Source organism: Phaeodactylum tricornutum, chromosome 11 (genome assembly GCF_000150955.2).
Source record: "Phaeodactylum tricornutum CCAP 1055/1 chromosome 11, complete sequence".
Classification (NCBI taxonomy): Eukaryota; Bacillariophyta; class Bacillariophyceae; order Surirellales; family Neidiaceae; genus Phaeodactylum; species Phaeodactylum tricornutum.
The window spans coordinates 463,468-482,825 of NC_011679.1; the positions used below are offsets into that span (position 1 = coordinate 463,468).

Consider the following 19,358-nt stretch of genomic DNA (forward strand, 5'->3'; position numbering starts at 1 on the left):
TCTCTTCAAGCCCATCAATTCAGGGCATCGATCTCGTGGCATACGCCCTTTTGCAGTAGGTTTTTATCAGTCAGTGAAATCTTGAAGCTTAACAGGGGAATATGAAGCTCTTCTGCGCTGCAATTAGCTTGCTCGTGATTGAGTCCGCTTTCGGCTTTACATCGCTAGCCCCGGGAAGTAGGCCAGCATTTTCCCTTACACAGTGTTCCGCCACAACCTTGGACGGCCGAAAGATCACCGGAGATGTGAAACCACTGAACAACTTTGTTTTAGTCAAGATAGGTGAAGCTAGGGAGCAGACGGAGGGAGGAATTCTGCTCACAGGAAAAGCCAAAATTAAAAAGACGGAAGGAACGGTAGTAGCGATAGGCCCTGGCCGCACTCACCAGGACTCAGGCATTGTCTTTGATATGCCAGTGAGTGAGGGACAAGGTGTTGTTTACGGAAAATTCGATGGAACAGAGATTAATATTGGTGGTGCTAAGCATGTTCTAATTCGGGATGATGACATTCTTGTCAAATTTACCGGTGATTTGAGTCTCGATTCGGTTGACATGGTTAGGGACAATGTGCTGGTATACGTAGAAAATGATGAATCCGAGACTGACGGAGGTATTCTAATTGCCAAAAGCTCCTCTGCTGACAAGAAGCCATCAACAGGAATTGTCGTTAAAGTCGGACCCGGAAAGATGGCGAGTGATGGATCTCTCATGTCAATGGATGTGGCTGTCGATGACATGGTAAAATTCCGAGACTTTGCTGGTATGGATGTTGAGATCGATGGAAAGGAATACAGCGTTGTCAAGATGGCAGACATACTTGCACAATTCTAGAACAGGCTGACAACGAAGATTACACCGTGTTTACAGTTAGCACCTTCAAAAAATACATCGTGATATAACTCATGGTTTTGGGTTGACTTTGAAGGACTGTCGCAAACTTCAGGTCGCAATCTAAAACAGGGCCTTTGCTGTGTGTTTGTGATGACCAACTCGGCCATGTATAGATTCTAATCATTTCTAAACTTTGGCTATTGTGGGTTGTCAACTGTAAATTGGTCATGAAAATTGACGAGACAGCTTCCAGTATCCATCCTGATTAGGTCATGGGTTTTTATGCTGCCAACTGGAACCTGATTGGCGCGGATCGGTCGCGTAAACGATCACGTTTCTCGTAAAATCCAAAAATACTTCGACAGATCTGCTCCTCGGACTGCCCGTTCGGTAGGGAGACAACTGTCAAAAACAAAAGCAGGCATTCATACATTTTAGCCAGCGAAGCAATTGACAAAATCTGTAAATCAAGATTGTCATGAAGTACCAAACGAATTCGGCGTTGCTTATCTTTGCAGCAGTCTGTCATGTTTCGGTCGACGCGGTACGCAACCTCCGCATCGTTTCACCCTTGCAAGCGCTGACAATCCCGGACCCTGAAGTAAAGGAAGAGATTACTACCGCGCGACGACATTTTTTGGACAGATTTAAGGTCGGATTGGAAGCCGAATCAAAAGCGAGAAGAGAACTCGCTGAAAAGAAGTCTGAACAACTCCAGGCGGACGCTACGGCCCCGGATTGGGCCAAACAGGCTGCGTCGTCGGTAAATCGCATACGCAATGCGGACGAGAAGCACATCGAAACAGCCTTTGATAACGCAGTTGCACAATTTGACCGCGACCGGCCCTCCAAGAAAGCTGCGAAAAATTCAAACCGGTATCAGTTTGTCGGCTTAATTAATTCGGCTTCGTCAAAGACGCCCATCATGTGGTATGCGCGGAAAAAACCGACCAATGCAAAATGGTCGGTGCGTCTAGTTCACGCGGATCAAGCTGCGATTGTGAAGGACCTTTTTAACCGCGGAAAGGTTGACATCTTTGCTCGTTACGAGAATATTGGGAAGGCGAGTGACGAAACGAAAGGTCCAATAGTGGAAAGCACGTATGCCGTCAGAGAACGGTCCTGGAAGTACGTGGACCTGTCTTTTACAGTGGAATACTGCTTGACCGCCTAATGTCGTCTTACCCCCTTTTTGTGCTGTGTTACAATTTGTTTCTGTTAGGAACCTTTGGAATACTTCGCCTAAACATTGGATTACTGATTCATCGGGTATGTATTGGCGCGAACGTCGTTTGCGGCCCGGCATGTACACGGATGGCAAAACTGTGTATGAGTCTTCGTACCGGTATCGAGACGGCCGCAACGGCATGCATCAGCGGTCCACACTTGATCAGTTCCTTTCTAGCAAAGCTTTTGATGACAAGGGAAAGCAGCGTATTTTGAGGCGATTGAAAGAGGACGCACCCGACGTAGTCCTGGAAGAGTAAAGAATCTGAACTGGCTCGACAGCCTAGTGATGCATTACTGTCTAACACTAGCATTATCTTTTCCGCTGATTGTGAATTGCTAGTATTTGAAAGAATCAGCCTAGTCTAAGGGGCATTTCCATATTTGCGAATGTTACGGTGGTCAAATGATTGAACTTGTTTTGGCATTTTGAGCTCTGACAGTGAACTAGCCATTTTCATGCTAGTCACAAATAGTTCACAACCAATGGCGTCCATTTGAGCCTCCTAGTAGAGAAAGGTTTTCTGGGCATTCGTTGCCTTTACGTAGCGCAGAAATTATGGTCATTTACAATTGGCTCACAGTGAGCAATGTCTTTTGGTGCCTGGACCAAATAGTTGGTTGATACGATCGAATACCGGATGACATGTATTCCCGCTTAGTATAAGTGTGAGTGTTTAAAAGAAAGACCGTTGTGCTTTGTTTTCTAAACATAGAGAGCCCAGAAGAGATCCAAAAAACAATCTCGGTCCACAATCCTACTCGGTTGCTGATCCGCCCATCGAAGTCCGAAGTGAACCAATTTTGGAAAGCTCTGACACTCAACTTCTTCCAATACTATCCCCATGACTGAAGAAAACGGTAAGTAGGCTGAGTACGCGACAACACTGAAAGCAGAAGCGCGCCTTCATGAAGAAATGAGATTGTCACGGTGATTAGAGGTTGTCCGTGTCGAACACGCATGCTTGTAATCCCGATCAGAGCAACATTAGCTTCATTAACCTAGAATATCCTTCCATTGATATTCTAACTTGTTTAACATACGTTTGACTCCTTGCAGAATTGTACATTGAACAACCCGAGCGACCGAATGATGGTCGGGTCAGCAGCACTGATGCGGGGCCCGGTAGCCGGGAAATAAACCCAAAGTTCAAGGACCTCAAGGAAACGGGAAAATGGGGGAACATTTCCAAGAAAGAGATGATTATCGTAGCTGTTGTAATGCTTTCGATTGTGGTCGCCGTGGTTGTTGTCGTCGTCGTATTCGTAACAGGGGACGACGATTCGATTCCAATTGCGGGTGGTATCGCTCCAACGTCCGCTCCTACAATGCGCCTTGTCCCTCAAGAACAATTGGATTTGCTGCGACAAGGCATTGGCCTAAATCCGTTGACAGCTTCGTTTTTAGATCTTCTGCCGACAAACGCCGAAGCTCTGCGCGGCCTTTCGAATGTTCTCGACGAAGATCCTGTACGTAGGGCGGCCTCTTGGGTCGTCCACGAAGATCAGTTAGATGCCGAGCCAGAGCTACTCAACCGCTTTGGACTGGTCGCTACATATTACTCTAATGGCGGTTCGCAGTGGACTAATTCTGACAACTGGCTTGACCCCGATCTTTCTATATGCGACGGCTGGTATGGTGTAAGTTGCGATTTGCTCAGAAGAGACCTGGATGAGATTGATCTTGCCAACAACAATTTGACGGGTCCCATTACAAAGTCTCTGTCCTTGCTATCAACGCTACGTGTTATTTGGTTTAATGGAAACGCTTTGACGGGTACCATTCCCGGTGATGTGTTTTCTTCGCTCGAGGACCTCTTCATTCTGTACCTTCAGAACAACCAGTTGGAAGGCGACATCCCAGAAAATTTGATCGAGAATGGTGTCCTGCGTAAGTTATCCTGTCCATGACTGGTGTCGACAATTAGGGACTTTTAGTCTGTCTTACTAATTTGTCGCTTGCTACTTGTAGAGACCATTTTTCTGCAGGGCAACAACTTTACGGGGACGTGGCCGGCTGTCTTTTGTGGTGTCCTTCGTGAATTTCGTCTAGAGTGTGAGCAAACTCCTTGTCCCGAGAGATGCTGCGTGCCTCTTAACAACTGTTTTGATTAGAGCACAAGATCGATGGCACAAAAGAACACTGGATTGCACTTCAAGCATTCATAATAATCAATAATTCTAGTACTCTGGCATCACCTACTGGTTGATAATTCAATGTCGCTTTTGCATGACAGGTCACCGTCGAATTCCCCTTCTTCGATCACTGTATCGAGTTTTGCGTAATCATCCGGATCGTCAATTACATCGTGAATTCCTACAACCATGTCTTTTTTTACAAGCTCGTCGAAGTGTAAGCCCGCGCGATAGCATACGTACCACAGAGCGGCTGCCGATAACAAGCTGGGTGCGCTTGCAACGCGAATACTACGGTCAACGCTTCCCGCGTAGTTGTTGATTGTCGAACCAATTGCCTTGGCTATCCGTGCTCCGACAACATCAATCCAAAACTTTGCCTTGAATTTAATGGCTTTCGAAGTGGGCAAGTACAGTATCTCTTTCGATGGATCGTGAATACTGTAGGTCATGGCCTTGAGAAGGGAAATGGAAAAGAAAAGGACTGCTAGGTTTCCGGGCAAAGCACCAAAGGCAATCATGTTGACAATCATCAAAAGAGTGGGAAACAGACGCAGTGTCAACCGTAATCCCAAACGGTGTATCAGAAAAGGAAACAGCAGCGACGAAAGCAAGAGACTTGATGCGTTGACGACTTGGCCGTAATGACCCATAAACTGGGTGAAAGACATGCCATCATGATCAGTGTCTTCGAAACGACTCCAGCCAAGCAGTGTCATTTGGTAATTGAGACAGGTTAAAGAAATTTCGTACAAGCACGAAACTCCCAATATCAGGAGGACATAGTTGTGCTTCAGAATTAAGTAGACTCCCGACCACAGTGCGGGTTCTTGGGAGGAAATCTTCTCAGCTTCAAGTACTATCGGGCATGTGGATGGAAATCGCCGACTGTATGATGTCATGACCAGAATGTGCAACAAAATGATTAAACAGGCCACAATGATCAATGTAATGTTGTTCCAGACATGAGTAGTCACCATTGTACTTCCGAAGATTGCACCAATTTGGGCAATGGCAATGATGGTGCCGTAGAAGTTCTCGGCCTCGGATAAAGACAAATTGGAATTAGCATAGGACCAAAAGGTAGCGACTGAAATGGAACCGAAAGATTCAATCGCTGCATAAAAAATGTAGCCGATTAGATGCCAGTACGTCAGCTTGTTGGATTCATCCTTTACGGCAGACGTCGACGTGGCCACTGAAATGTTAAACTGCAGCACGTATGCCATCAGTCCAAATACAAGACAGTAAGGCAGTCCGATGTAGGCAAAAGCAGAACTAGTGACACCCTCTTCTGCAGCATTTTCTTCACGTTGCCTTGTCGCCGCATCGACACTAGTGCTGAGATCCATGCGAGACCAGCTACCTCCAGACTCGAGTACATCTTCGTCCTTTCGTCGTACCCAATCGTGCTGGCATTCCTGCTGACGCTTGCGTTCATGCGAAACGTATTCTAGGAAGCAAACGAGAGCTAGAGTTGTACAGACGCTAAACAACTTGGCCGGAGGCTGATGGCGTTCCAGATTGCTCCCAGTAAGAGCCCCCAGAATCGGATCCTTGAGGGAATCGAGGACCCAAAAGGAAAAGAGTACGAGAAACAATCCCATACCGAGCCAGTATGGTCGCATCCAATGTTGAGGGTGGATGGGATGATCGTATACCACTGCCTTGCGTTGTCGTTTGCGTGACAATAGACCTCGGTCGTCCCGATCGTCGTCCGGCCAGTCATTGCCGATGTTATCTTGTTGTTGCGCACCTTCTTTGTGGAGATGATCCTTAGATAGATGGGCCTTGGAACGGGAGACAGATTCCTTGGTATGTCTAACTTCTGGCATGGCTTCTAACAGATTCTCCTCTGGAGCAATGATCAACGCGATGTTTGTATTTCTGTTGTCTTGGACGATGGTATTGCATTTTTCTATGGATGGTCGACTTTTTGCTTACATTTTTTGCTGTTACAGAACGTTACCCAGGTTTTTTTTTTGCAGGATATTTCGTTGCACGCACAGAGCCTTGTTCGCCTGCAGCTATTCGAACCCTGACCCTCAAATGGTCGGGTCCACAATTCTACTTGTTTTTCACATTTCTGCTAACGTAAATGTCATCGCGCCACCTCTTCGTGCAAGAAACTATCGAACAAGGAAAGCGAACATTTGTACATGAAGTTGGACGCTGAGCTAGCTAGTACAGGAAACGGGCGCCTTTCAGTCGGTCCATCAGATGCTGCACGGGGATTTTAGCGGCGCTCGGCAGTTCCAAAGCGCAGAGAAAGACGCAGTCGCATATTGTCGAAACCTTTGCCTTTTAGTGTTTAGAGCTAACTAATTTTCCCCCAATAAAAGCCACAATTCCCCGAGCGCCACACTACCAGACGACGCCGCATTCTTTCGTTAACCCAAAAAGAAACGGTCTCCGCTCTAGCGTATAAACTGTAACGCATCCCATTGGCTTATTCATAAACGGCATCAATGCAGTTCTCCGCGTAGCAGCAGCTCGGGTCACAGGCATTCACGGAGCAGTCTAGGGTCAAGTATCGAAAAATCGTTGCCCGGCCAGGACAGTAGCTCAAGGGGAACTCCCCAGTAAACGCGTTTCCGTGGATTTGCAACGTGTCTTGAATTGCAAGAAAAGAAAGTAGGGCGATGCACGATGTTAGCTGCGGAAGAAACGAAAGCTAGTTAATTGTAGATAAAGTAAACACAATCTTACCAAGAGCGCCATTGTCCCGTAGATTGTCCGGAATCGGACCACTCAACCTATTTCGCTGCAACGACAGAATGCGCAAGGACGGCATGGCTGCGACAGTGTCTGCCGGAATAACTCCAGTCAAGCTGTTGCGTCGCAAAACGAGAGCATTCAGGCTTTGGAGCAAAACCAGGGCGTTACTAATCTTTCCTGTCATATTGTTTTCTTCCATATCTATTTCGACCACTGAATATTCGCTGAAAGATTTGCAAGAAAAGACCATTTCTCTGCGGATGCCTGTGCAGCAGCGGACGCCGTACCACTCACAATGATTTATGTCCGGGGATAGCCAAGACGTCCGAGTTGTCCAGTTCGGGCCGCCTTGTGCGAAATAGAACGCAACAAGCGCAAAACGCGGGACAATTGCCTGTTCATAGTTCAGGCCATTTTCTAGAATCATCCATGATGCAGCACGAAGAAATGGATCGGCCGTCTCATCATCTAGAACTTCTTTCGTCAAAGTCGCGCTTTCGGAGGGAAGCTGCTCCATGTGACTCCGAAGAATGGGGTATGCTTCGAATGTTTTTCGTATCAAGTTGAGCTTTTGTTGAGAAGTTTGCACGATAACATCGGGTTCAAGTTCAAAATCCGTCCGGATCGGAACATTCGAGGATTCGTCACTGCCGTTATTCGATACGACGACACCGACGGTGGCTGCGACTACGGCTACAATCAGAACAGTAAGGGCAATCAAGAGGTAGGCCTGGCGGCGAGGGACACCGCAAAACTCGTCTGGATCCGTAGGGACAGCGGGGAACGAAGATGTGGTAGGCGCCACTGCCGATCGAGGAGTGGGAGCGTTCGACGGAAGCGGATCGTCCAAACCCCCACCGATGAGTTGGGGCTCGGCGTCATCGTCGGTCAAGGGCGTCTTGTAGGGTCGTCCTTCTGCTGCAAAGTTTTGTCCTCGAGCCATCGAAAAGTGAAAGCTTAAGTTTGAATAGATTCTACGAGAAACCAAACCTGAAGTTTAAGAAGATTCTGCGAGAAGCTTACTGTGGGAAGACTGTGACTTGCAGAGTCAAGATTGCTATGTCAGCGTGCGTGGAGCAACTGTGGCAACAGGAGCCAAATTATTCTTGCGTCGTCCTGCTGCTTGTTGCTTTTGTTGCCAGTTTCGGCACCGATGCCCTCTTTCCATAAACTTGTACACTGACAGTATCGTGCTGTTCTACGCCGACTATATGTATTGCAAGTCATCCCAAGCAAAGGAAAAATAAAAAAGTCTATTCTGATTGGTTAGGACTTTTTTTGCGTATAAGTAGTAGAATGATGACTGGCCCGCGCATATTTGTATATTGACACAATATGCGTAAAATTTACACACTTGCACACGGCAAAATAAGTAGGGCTGGGCTTTCCAAAGCTCTGTTACGTAGACGGAAGTTGGATTTGAGAAAAAAGAACAAGCCGCGATTCGATTTTGTCATTATGTGACAGCCGCTCACTCACCGCTACTGACGCATCTTGGAACCCGGGGATGTTCCGGAGTAGATTCGATCCTAGATTCCTCTGATTCGCCTATATTTGTCGGCAAGATTCACAAGTGGGAGGAAGATTCACAGAGATTCACAGCTCACAACCCAATACATAAGTAAAGCTTGTGGAACCGAAGGACTTCCGCCACAATCTTGCGAAAGCCCATCGAGCTTCACTCAGGTGTAAGGAACTGCCTACACTTTGACAGCACACGGCAAATAGCCAACCATGGCGACATTATTGAATATTGTGGAGGCGACAGACAAAAATATGGCAGGGATTTTAGAATCACAAGGTGGAATGAAACGGAAGCAAAATCTTGATTCGGGTTCGGGGTACACAGCGATGACAAAAATCGTGTCGGCTGTACCTTTTTCAGCCAAAGTCTCTGTGGCTGATGGAACTCTTTCGGCCGAAAGCTCGATCAGTGATAACGATGCCTTGATCACGACGCCTTTAGAGCAGAACGAGAATGCAAAAGCTATAGGAGACACACGGAGCTCCACCGTATCGGTGGTCCTTGATGGTCATGTTGTATGTGGAGAAGATTCAATTCGTGATTCATCAAGTCATGAGCAACCCAGTCATACGCTTCATTTTACTGGTGAAAGTTCATCTTCCGGACCCAGCAAGCGCAAAGTTTCATTTTCTGAGAGTGACAGACGCGGCCCTGCCAAGAAGCGCCATCGAGATGGATTGGTAGTTGCTCGAAATCTGCACACCATTGCTCCGGCTCCGAAAGCCACCGTTCTTTTGGCATCTCCAACAGATGTGTCCGTGTTGAGTCCCCTACATATTTTTATCCGGCAAAATATTGAGGTTTTCTCGGCGAGCCAAGTTGAAATGTCACAGCCTGCTCCAGGACGCAAACATCCTATTCAATTGCACCAAATAGGTCTCAGATGCATTCATTGCCGCCACTTACCCCCCAGAGATCGAGTTAAGCGTGCCGTCTGCTACCCAAGTAGCGTAGGGCGGGTGTACCACTCTGTGAGCGATATGAAGTTCGACCATTTTAGCGGCTGCAAGGGACTCCCTGATGCAGTGCGCGCACAATTTTTCGATCTCAAAGCTGGAAGTAGGGAGAAACGAGCTAAGTCATCGCCAGTAAAGGTCGCCGGCTGCTCTACGTCCACCGCGCAATACTACCATGATACAGCATGTGAGATGGGAATGGTTGATGGGCCCGGCGGAGTGTTCATGTCCAAAAGTGTTCCGCTCTGTGAAAGCCCTAAAAAGGTCATCGATTTAGACAACGCTCCTGTTAAAGCTGAAAGTCCGGCTTCTTCTGCTCGCGACGGACTGAGCCTTGTCACCGCCAAGACCTTTTCGCAGTCTCTCCAAGATCTGGCTCTTCACCGACAAATAACTGAAGTTGTGTTGGCCCAACAAGTACTAGCCCCGTATTTCCTTTCACTCATGACCAACAGGTGTCTTGAAACCAAGCTTCCGAAAAATATTGTGTCTCCGCCCCCTGGCTTTGCAAGCAGTCTTGTGTTGTCGTCGCCTACGGATGAGCAATTTTTGAATCCTCTTCACTGCTTCGTGCGTCGCCATATCGAAATTTTCTCTGCAACAAAAGATGACATTGCCGCCCCGTCACCTGGGCGAAAGAGTCGCGTTGTCTTGGGTCAAGTTGGTATCCGATGTATACACTGTGCTTGTCTTCCTATTAAAGAGCGCGTAAAGAGAGCAGTTTGCTATCCCCCTGCAATCAGTGGAGTCTACCATTCCGTTTCTAATATGAAGTTTGATCATTTTGGAAACTGTCGGGGCCTTCCGGAAGCAGCACGTGTTGAATTCTCCGCTCTACGAGCTTCGCATGGCCGCCGAAATACAGGGGCACCAAAGGCAAGTACTCGAGGCATATCAAATTCGACAGCCCAGTATTATTATGATTCCGCTGTGCGGATGGGACTTGTCGATTCCACTGAGGGCATCCGATTAAACAAAGAGACTACTGCAGTGAGTCGACAAGAGCGTACTCGAGATATTCCTGACGGTATATCTGCCTTAGTGATTGCGGCGAACGATCCGAATGTCCAGGCCACGTATTAAAGCACACTGCCATTTATAGACAAGTAGATTTTACTCAACTATCTGTAGACATGTTTCTCCACTGTATTTAATGTTTCACGGAGAAGAGGAGGAATACTTTGAACTGCTGGTAGTAAAAGAGAATTAACAGTAAGGCTTTTACACCTAGTACAATTGCAGCTGGAAACGATTGGACTTGCTTCCGGGCTAAGCTAGTGCGACTAATGCAAAGTGGCTGGCTTTCAATGAAGTAAAATTGAAAGGTTTGAAAAAAGTAACAGTCAAGCGGAATTCTTCAATGATTCGTTCGAAACTTGGAAGGCATGGCTGAAGGAAGTGAAAAGTTTTTATGCTGACCAATGAACTCATATAGAGCACACACTTTAATTGCTTCGCTGAGCCTCCCCGAAATGTTAACATCAGAACTTCCATCATTTTCACGGAATCTCGTGTTTTGCCGCCCTCGTCGGCTGTTTTCGGAGGAGCCCAGAAATTCACCACAGGTCTTTAAAATTTCAGTTTTTTTATCAATGTGGTAAAAGTCTAGTGTCACTACCGACAAACCAATCAATCGATACGTTTCAGATGGAGCCAGCTCAGCTACTCTTTGATGCAACGAACCCAAGAATTTCACAATAGCTCTTAAGACTTCAGTTTGTTTAACAATCGTGGTAAAAATGTATTGCGCTTGCCGACAAACCAATCAATTGATACATTTCAGCTATACCTAGCTCAGCTAATCTTTGATGCGCGGCCAGAAAGCGGATTCGACCTTCTCCATAGTAACTACCAGCTTTCTGCACTCATCATTCGATTCCAGCGTCCATGTACAACCATCGACATCGACTCGCTCAAACAATGGCACCATAACAAGGTCTTTGCCAAAGGATGTAGCTTTGAGAGATTCAGGTCGAAATACAACATTGACGTCTTTCGACTGGGTCTTCACTGGAAGTGGAATCACAACTTCCAATTCTTCTTCCGTTTGCACCCAAGAAAAGCCATCCTCTTGCTTCATTTGGCCGTCGCCGGCTACTGCTAATTGTGTATCGCTGCGTCCCGTCATTCGGTTGAGTTCCATTTGACGCTGGAGGTTCTCCAAGGTCGCTGCTTGCAACCACGGTGCATCCGGCGCAGTATCGATTCCCAGCACAAACGATTTATGACGCAAAGTAGGCTTCCGCTGCAAGCGACCAATAAATATGTCGCCGTAAAACTGGGGTGCTGGATTGAAGCCTGCAAGGTATGCATATTTACTTGCTCGGGTATTCAAACTCAATCGCTTCAACATACCGACTTCATCCAAGTAAATTACAACGTCAGTGTATTGATTCGTAGCCGACGCATGTACCAAATGAAAAGTCTCGACGTTGGCTTCGGAAGCGACTTGCCGTAGGGTGGCATCCGACACCGTGCTAGGTGTATCCGGGGAAGCAGCCAGCGTTTGTGTCGCTTGTTGTTGAAGTAAGCCAATGTCAACACTTTGCGCTTCTCGAGCGAACGCCGGTTTCAGGTGTTCCACAAGTCTATCACCCGGTAAAGTGTCGGGTCGGAAATTCAACTCTTGCAGAGGTTTAGAAGTATCTGCTGGAATAAGCACATACGAAACCTCCGCGTTCGATACCGTATCAGCCTGGCGCATCACATTGGCCATTTGAGAAACTTTTCGTTCCTCAGGAGTTGTCACCTGGATACCCTGCGAAATGTGACGGCAAAGAAATTGTCATCAGCCAAGAAACTTATGATCTCGTTGTTGCAACACCGTCCTCCCAAAAAAGTACCAATCGACGACTTACCCGGTCCCAAAGCCATGCCAAGCGCTCCTCCAACGTCATGTCTTTGTCGTGATGGTCATCTACCATCTCGCCACTCAATACAGGATGCTGTCTATATTGCCATGTACTCCGCTTCTGGTATCAACACTAACAGTAAGAGCAAAGTATAGAGGGGGTGACAAACTCGAAAAATACTTCGAGTTTTCTCGAGTAAATCGTATGTCCGTCAGGCCTAGCCAGTGAAAATCTCACGCTAATTTACAGTTACACTGTGGATACAAACAAATTGTAGGAAAGTTTTGGAACATCGCGTCCGGCACGCCGACGTTTCTCCAGCTCTGCGACGCGGATGGAACGTGCTAACTGTAAGTCTAGCGCGAGGAGTTACCTACATAGGTAGGTAGTTAGCACGAAATCTCCGATATATCCTTCTATAGTTACTGACAGTGAGACAAAATGGAACTAGTAGTAAAGGTTCTTTACAATTCGGTGCTCCGGGCCTGTCAACTTCATTCATTATTCGTCCCGATTTCCCGTATCTGTACGTTTACCACTTTTTTATAACTTTGGTGACTGTAGCTTGGTTGCTCTAACAGTACACAAAGCGAAGAATTTTTGCGAAGGAGAATATTCAGCTCACCGCTTTCGGCGCCTTTTCTTTTTTGGTAATTGTAAATCAAATTGATTTGTGTGTAAGCCTTTCGAAAAAGTTGCTTCCTTTGAAGCATAGGCACATTTGAGAATTACTCTGCGACCCCACTTCAAACTTGTAACACAGTGTAAAGGGCCTCCCGCTCTCAGTAGAACTACCGCATTGGGATCTGTTTCAACTGCTCTGACGTTGCCATCTTGCTTCCACATGGTCCTGCAGTTGGACGTATTTTCCAAGGTCCAAATAACTTCGACTTGTGGTGAGTCGTATAATACATCGTCAACATGCCAAGCCATAGAGGCTCCAACCTTTTCATAGGTTCGAACTTCTATCGGAAGCTCCTCACATAGCTTGTAGTCTCTTCCCACAACCCGCTTCACCAAGCGACTCAGACTTCCGTCGCGAAGAATTTGAACAGTTGGACTGGTTTTGGGCAATGCGGTACCCATGCGATGATGGGCAATTGATGACGCCGTTTCGGGGACTAGTCTTTTTGCACATGCGCTTAGTTCGCTTGTGATCGTGTTTAATTCATCCTTATCGAAGACGGAAGTCCTGTACAAAAACCCTCCCATCTGATTGCTCAAAGCTGTTTCTAGTGTTTCATCGCTGTGGTTGTTTTTGTACGTGCCTCTCCGCCACACCGGAAGCGACGCTGACTGTGAGTGATGTGAGCCTATCAGTCCAGTGGACTGGTAGGCACTTGTCATACAGCTGGGGATTATAAGCAAAGCGAATAGCGATCCTATCATGGTTTCACATTCTATGGATTCACTTTAAATGTAGATTAATGTTTCGATGTTTGTTGGAAAGCATTCATTGTCAGAAGGTGCTGCTTACCAACTGTTAAGAACGTCATTCTTGGTTTTGCTTCCGCTGGCTGTGAATTTCCCGACGCAATCTCGTCGTTTGGGAAAGATGCTAAAGCCCTAACTTCTGCAGGGCTCGCCCATACTGTAGAGAACACAGCATTACGAAACCAAAACATCAATTTACGCAACAGGTATACTTAATATATGGAAAAGGGACGGCTAAGCCACCAATAGTCTACTTCATCGTACCTTAGAACTTCGATTGTGTACGGGAGCAGTAAAGATTGTCCTTTACACATTTTCAAGCTATGGGCTGGGTTTTGGCAGCGCCAAAGCCATCATTCTGTGTAGACTTTCCTCTCATTTCGCTTTAAGGAAGATGTTACAAAGCCGCGAGAAGCTCTTCTATTGAAGACCGGAGTGTCTCTGGATCTTGCATTTTGGTGAAGAGGTCGATAGCTAATCCATCTCGCCCAACAAGGTACTTAAAAAAATTTTGCCGCACCTCTTTGCCTGGAAGCTGGTTCCGAAGACACTGATAAATCGGGTTATCACGCAGTGAACTTTCGGCGAAAACAGGAAAGGTCGCTTCCGGAAATTCTTGTTGCCAAAACCTGTGAATCTCTTCGTTCGTTTCGAGCTCTTGGTGAAAATCGTTCGATGGAAATGCCAGTACAGAAAATCCCTTCGCCTGCAAATCTTCGTGAAGCACCGCCAGCTGATGGTACTCCAGTTTAGTTTTGCCTCACTTGCTTGCTGTGTTCACAACGAGTGTTATTTGGCCAGCAAACCGCTTCAAAGATATCGTCTCACCCAAAGAATCCGGGTATTCGAGATTGTATATTGAATCGTCTGGAAGCGATGGCGATTTTTTCCCCAAGAATTCGTCCCGCTCCACATTCTCCAGAAGCTCAATACGCGCTGCATCAGATGTTCGGGATCGGAGACCAGAGTCTGGTGTCCGCGCAGCGCGATCGTCTAGTTGAGTTATGGCAAGGAAAAATAGTACGCATAATAATCCGAGAAAATTGATGGTTTTTTGCGCACGAGCTCGCGCCTGTCGCTGCAGCTTTGCCGCCTTTTCATCGTCATCGCAGCTCTTTGGGGCCTTTGGTATCCATAAAAGCATGTCTATGATCTTGTCTTTCGAAGGAGCGTGGTTGACTTGGCTTCTATTTGCAAAGGTATTTTCCCGATCCAATTCGACCCTGTTCTGGCTGCAATTCCGCCTCGGCTCGCAACCAACTTCATCTAGGGTGGGGTTCGGCTGTTTTTCACCGTCAAACCATGATCAAAACAAACGACGACAAAAGCTAACACGAATGAAATAAAGGGATAAGACAACTTTGTTGAATCGGATTTAGTAACTGTAGTGATAGAGGACAAGCTCAATGCATTCGTTTTGAGGCAGGCGGGGAACGCTTACTGTCAAAACATGGAAATGCATGTAGGCTCATTTTTCGACGACAACTGTCCATATCTGGAACTATTCGCCATGTCATTCACCTCTTTCCGTTTCAGAAACTAGTCACCACAGTTGAAAACCTTTTTACAGCTCTATTGCTTGCATGTTCGAGTCCAGCAATGTACTTCCTGCTTCTTCAACATAAGCAATCATGTAATCCATCTCGCCCAGTTCTTGGCACATCGCCTTTTTCGTCTTCTGAGTGTAGGGCTTGCCGCTCTTACCAGTTTCGGCATTAAAGTATCGAATAGTTGGCCAGCCACCCGCACCGGGATTGTAGGGCTCGCCTCTAATAGGCGTTTCTTTAAGGTTAATGTCTGCAAAACGAACATTCGTGTTCCCCGCAAATGCCTTCGTGACTTGGTTCCACGAAGGGCTTTGCTTTTGTCATCACCCTCAATTTGGAGAAGCGATCCAACGAACAAAAAGCGTTTGGTCTTCAGCGATCGACTCTTCAACGACCGCATTGAACGTATCAGAATCCTTAATTTCTGTTGAGTATTTCCAATGATCATCCGGATAAATCGCGTTGACTGCACCGACGAGCAGCAAGACAAGAAGAACACTTGTCATGCTGACCAAGCGAAGCATGACTTCAAACAAAGCAAGATACTACCTTGACCTCGCAACAGCAACAAACAAAAAGGCTGCTGGAACAAATTTCACTTCGCAGTCAATGTAGGAAGATCCTCGCTCATTATGGCACCAACCCACAGTTCCTGTTTTTTCGTAGGGAGCACCGGCCGAGAAAGGCAGCTACCAGGACATTACGTCAGAGAAAATTCTAGAACCCGGACTTTAGCGAAATTCAAACAGATGGCGTCATGTCGCACTGTCTTCGTTGTCCATCGTTTCGAAGTTCTGCAAGTAAGGTAGGTATATAGTCCACCTGTATATACGGGAAGTGACAGAAAAGGGTACCAACCACATCACGATGACAACATGTCTGTCACATGCACACGAAATTATTCTTACATTGTGCAGGCGCATCACCTTCCTCACTATTTGAAATTTGATCATCGACGATGAATTGTCTGTGGCTATCCTTCCTCTTTTTCCAGATGTCCCAGGCATGGACAATGTTCTATCCTAGGACGAGCTCCTTTCTTTCGAAAACTGCCGTAAAAAGCAGTTCTTCGGTCGAAGCGGAGCTGTTTGTCGACGAAAACGAAATGGTTCCAATTGCCGAGAACTACGTACGTGCAAAATACAAAAGTATGGCTCAATCGCATGGGAAGTTGGCTTGTACTAATGAAGGCGCTGGTCAAATTTTGCGAAGTCTGCTGCCTCCGGTGACACCTGCGGAACTGAACACGGAAGTATCGAAAACCTTGGCGACCATTATGGCGAACCCAAAGAACTCGGACGATACGATTGAAGAAGACGATTTTGTTAAGGCTATTGTAAACAACTCTTACTGGAAGGCTGCTGGAAGTCTGGTGGTGAAAGAACTCATTTACTTTGATGCGTTACACACATATTATCGTGCGGGTACGCCGCTTTTGAACAACAGCGACTACGAAACGCTCAGGGATAATCTAACTGGGGAGGGATCGGTGGTGGTAAATATGAAGGCCAAGGAGACAATTTTTGTCATGGCCGTTGCATCGTCTCGCCGTGGTGATCCGGTGATGGATGACTTGCAGTACACGACACTCAAGAGGGAGTTGAAGGCGCAAGGGTCCTGGGTGACAGCCCGCAGTCAAGACACTCTGGAAAAACTTGGGCTGAACACGTTTATGGGATACCTGCACCGAGCTCTCTAGTAGTTCTTGGTTTCTTTTAGATCATAAGGGAGAAGGGGACGTATGGTCAGCCAAACAATGGTGAACTGATTGTTCGAGTTTGCACTGTCTAACGTACACATACTCATGGATTCATCGGATTAAGAGGGGAAGTGTCTAGAAAAGGATACGAAAGTGCGTCTTTAGACACAGACGCTGTTGCAAAGACTAGATGGGACCTTTATTTGTTACTCTTTTCCGTACCCTAGCTGCAAGCTTTCACTTGTTGTCAGTTTAAATCCGTTCAATGCATTGCGTGCCAGCGTGGCATGCGGCTCGTCTTCAAATTCTATAAAAGCGAGGCCAGGCCGCGGCATACGAACTTCCTTATATCCCGAGTACTGTCGGAACAGCATTCCCAACATCATCTCGTTGCAATCGCTTGGCAAATTCTGTGCCAAAAGATATTTGGAAGGCGGAGCTGTGTCTTGCGGAGACGGCATATCTCCTTCCGGAGGCGCCACGGCAGACTCTTCTTTGGCCTGATGATTGTCTTGCTTGTTTGCTTCGGAGCTATCAGTTTCGTTTTGATCCAATGCTTTCTTTATTCTTCTAGCCTTGGGAACATAAGATCCATCACGCTTGGCGATGCGATCGGATGTTTCCCGAGCGTACTCGAGCGCAACATCTTTTCCGAAAAATGGAAAACCCTGCAAAGCTTGCAAGGCTGCAGTTGCGGCTTGAACATCTTCGAAAATTACGAACGCTTGTCCACGAAGGCCGTCTTTACGGAGGGCAACTACTTCCAACACTTTTCCGTATCTCGTAAACAGCGCGTATAAGGCTCGTTTCAGCAGATTCTTCTTGACCTTCCAATCCAAATTCTTCACATATAATGTATTATTCGGTTGAAGAATTGCGGAGGCCATGTTGCTTTAGGATCGCGCAATGAAGAGCTTGGGGTTAGTGTCAGTCTCGGATATCCGTGGCGTACCCTTTGGTGTTTTGCCACAGTCAATCAATTACAAATGTTTTCAGTATATTCTCCCGTTCGGCTGTTGCCTTTCGCTCCAACGCAAAACCGCGGTAGCTTGCAAGGTTTGCAACGCGACAATGTGAGCATTCCAAATTCCATATGCGAGCTCACGGACTACCTATTTGTCCCAACAGAAATTGTCCCAATATCTAAAATTGGGTATCTTCACATCCGAAGAAGGAAAGAATTTATGTTACATTTGTATCGGCAGACGATCAGCTTAGATCCTGAACCTTCCTATTGACTTCGATCGCTTTCTCTTTTGGTCGACAAGCTGGTTCACACAAAAACGAGCAACCACTATGCAGTTCTACTCCACCGCTTTTCTATTTCTCGTATGTTTGACAAAAGGTGTCGCTTGTTTCAATCCGTCCCACTCTAAATTCGTAGTGCGTTCTCCTATTTCCCCAACCGCATTGCCATACGACAGCAACAAAAACAAGGATCAGCCCGAACTGGCTATCCCAAGTTCGGACGACTCATCTCAGCCACCCCCGTCCACGATAGAATCAGTTGTCGAAAATGCCAAACTTCTCTGGCGAAAGACCGATGATCGCGCTGACACATTCGTCGCATCGAGCGCCGCCGGATTAGCCGTCGCTTTGGCCATGGTACCGGAAGCCGTGGCGTTTTCTTTTGTTGCGGGGGTGAATCCCTTGGTCGGACTCTGGACGACTGTCACGCTAGGGTTGGTTGCGGCGGCCTTGGGTGGACGTGCAGGGATCTGCTCTAGCGCTTCAGGGGCTTGTTCCGTCGTCGTGGCTTCGTTGTGTGCAATGAAAGGCCCGGCCTACCTTTCGGCGTGCGCAATTCTAGCCGGGCTGTTCCAAATAGCTGGGGGTATCTTAGGACTAGGAAAATTCATTCGGCTGGTTCCGCATCCAGTAATGTTGGGCTTCGTCAATGGACTAGCGGTTCTCATGACAAAGTCCCAGTTAGTACATTTCAAAGGATTGTCACTATCATCAAAGACCGGTTTAGCAACTTACGGACTTACAGCATTAACTATGGCTCTTGTCAAGATGTTACCAAAGGCAACAAAAGTTTTGCCTCCAACTCTTGGAGCCGTCGCTTTTGCAACCTTACTGACAGCTGTCTTCAAGTTGCCCGTGACAAAACTGACTGATGTGGCCGGGGCGTCCACTTTTGTTGGAGGTTGGAATGTGATACCTGCATTTGGTATCCCAAGCATCGTGCTTAGCTGGGAAACGAGTAAAACGATCCTCCCCTTCGCCATAACCATGGCAGCAGTTGGGTCTATAGAAAGTCTATTGACCATGCAATTGCTGGATGGTATGATGGATGATGGCAAACGAGGATCGACGCGGCGAGAGATGCTAGGGCAGGGAGCCGGCAATATGGTGTCGGGTCTGTTTGGAGGAATTGGTGGTTGCGCCTTACTCGGACAAAGTATAATCAACGTACAGTCAGGCGGCG

At 47.0% G+C, this 19,358-nt stretch overlaps 10 protein-coding genes across 10 annotated transcripts; 5 read left to right on the forward strand and 5 right to left on the reverse strand.

The window, feature by feature from the left end:
* Positions 1–32: 32 nt before the first annotated feature.
* Positions 33–1,045, forward strand: PHATR_46791 (predicted protein). The gene has a single exon (XM_002185674.1). The coding sequence runs from the start codon at positions 102–104 to the stop codon at positions 831–833; it is 732 nt and encodes a 243-aa protein (XP_002185710.1). The 5' UTR covers positions 33–101; the 3' UTR covers positions 834–1,045.
* Positions 1,046–1,311: 266 nt separating this feature from the next.
* Positions 1,312–2,388, forward strand: PHATR_46792 (predicted protein; the record flags this gene model as incomplete). Its single annotated transcript, XM_002185675.1, has 2 exons — positions 1,312–1,961; positions 2,056–2,388. The coding sequence occupies 2 exons, from the start codon at positions 1,312–1,314 to the stop codon at positions 2,318–2,320; spliced, it is 915 nt and encodes a 304-aa protein (XP_002185711.1). The 3' UTR covers positions 2,321–2,388.
* A 517-nt stretch (positions 2,389–2,905) lies between these two features.
* Positions 2,906–4,262, forward strand: PHATR_46793 (predicted protein; the record flags this gene model as incomplete). The annotated part of the gene is made up of 3 exons (XM_002185676.1): positions 2,906–2,921; positions 3,121–3,951; positions 4,033–4,262. 3 exons carry the CDS (start codon positions 2,906–2,908, stop codon positions 4,173–4,175), a joined length of 990 nt encoding a protein of 329 aa, XP_002185712.1. The 3' UTR covers positions 4,176–4,262.
* On the reverse strand, positions 4,256–6,102 carry NTT4 (nucleotide transporter 4; the record flags this gene model as incomplete). Its single annotated transcript, XM_002185856.1, has 1 exon — positions 4,256–6,102. The coding sequence occupies exon 1, from the start codon at positions 6,029–6,031 to the stop codon at positions 4,256–4,258; it is 1,776 nt and encodes a 591-aa protein (XP_002185892.1). The 5' UTR covers positions 6,032–6,102.
* A 543-nt stretch (positions 6,103–6,645) lies between these two features.
* PHATR_46795 (predicted protein) lies at positions 6,646–7,999 on the reverse strand (the record flags this gene model as incomplete). The annotated part of the gene is made up of 2 exons (XM_002185857.1): positions 6,898–7,999; positions 6,646–6,870 (listed from the first exon to the last, which is right to left on the reverse strand). Exons 1-2 carry the CDS (start codon positions 7,855–7,857, stop codon positions 6,646–6,648), a joined length of 1,185 nt encoding a protein of 394 aa, XP_002185893.1. The 5' UTR covers positions 7,858–7,999.
* Positions 8,000–8,577: 578 nt separating this feature from the next.
* PHATR_46796 (predicted protein) lies at positions 8,578–10,514 on the forward strand. Its single transcript, XM_002185677.1, has one exon. It carries the CDS (start codon positions 8,649–8,651, stop codon positions 10,476–10,478), a length of 1,830 nt encoding a protein of 609 aa, XP_002185713.1. The 5' UTR covers positions 8,578–8,648; the 3' UTR covers positions 10,479–10,514.
* Positions 10,515–11,193: 679 nt separating this feature from the next.
* Positions 11,194–12,492, reverse strand: PHATR_46797 (predicted protein; the record flags this gene model as incomplete). The annotated part of the gene is made up of 3 exons (XM_002185858.1): positions 12,254–12,492; positions 11,751–12,153; positions 11,194–11,693 (listed from the first exon to the last, which is right to left on the reverse strand). The coding sequence occupies exons 1-3, from the start codon at positions 12,317–12,319 to the stop codon at positions 11,194–11,196; spliced, it is 969 nt and encodes a 322-aa protein (XP_002185894.1). The 5' UTR covers positions 12,320–12,492.
* A 1,453-nt stretch (positions 12,493–13,945) lies between these two features.
* Positions 13,946–15,825, reverse strand: PHATR_46798 (hypothetical protein containing glutathione peroxidase domain). The gene is made up of 4 exons (XM_002185859.1): positions 15,492–15,825; positions 15,303–15,448; positions 14,463–14,963; positions 13,946–14,414 (listed from the first exon to the last, which is right to left on the reverse strand). The coding sequence occupies exons 1-4, from the start codon at positions 15,550–15,552 to the stop codon at positions 14,079–14,081; spliced, it is 1,044 nt and encodes a 347-aa protein (XP_002185895.1). The 5' UTR covers positions 15,553–15,825; the 3' UTR covers positions 13,946–14,078.
* Positions 15,826–16,186: 361 nt separating this feature from the next.
* On the forward strand, positions 16,187–16,927 carry PHATR_36840 (predicted protein; the record flags this gene model as incomplete). Its single annotated transcript, XM_002185678.1, has 1 exon — positions 16,187–16,927. One exon carries the CDS (start codon positions 16,187–16,189, stop codon positions 16,925–16,927), a length of 741 nt encoding a protein of 246 aa, XP_002185714.1.
* A 206-nt stretch (positions 16,928–17,133) lies between these two features.
* PHATR_13360 (predicted protein) lies at positions 17,134–17,814 on the reverse strand (the record flags this gene model as incomplete). Its single annotated transcript, XM_002185860.1, has 1 exon — positions 17,134–17,814. The coding sequence occupies one exon, from the start codon at positions 17,812–17,814 to the stop codon at positions 17,134–17,136; it is 681 nt and encodes a 226-aa protein (XP_002185896.1).
* Positions 17,815–19,358: the final 1,544 nt, after the last annotated feature.

Bases quoted from the DNA above. Each gene is read 5' to 3' on its own strand.
- PHATR_46791 (XM_002185674.1), top strand. From the start codon at position 102: ATGAAGCTCTTCTGCGCTGCAATTAGCTTGCTCGTGATTGAGTCCGCT.
- PHATR_46796 (XM_002185677.1), top strand. From the start codon at position 8,649: ATGGCGACATTATTGAATATTGTGGAGGCGACAGACAAAAATATGGCA.
- PHATR_46798 (XM_002185859.1), bottom strand. From the start codon at position 15,552: ATGACAAAAGCAAAGCCCTTCGTGGAACCAAGTCACGAAGGCATTTGC. The intron at 14,964-15,302 runs GTTGAAGAAGCA...GGTGAAAAACAG, and splicing joins TGGATTACATGATTGCTTAT to CCGAACCCCACCCTAGATGA. The intron at 14,415-14,462 runs GTGAACACAGCA...GAGTACCATCAG, and splicing joins CTGGCCAAATAACACTCGTT to CTGGCGGTGCTTCACGAAGA.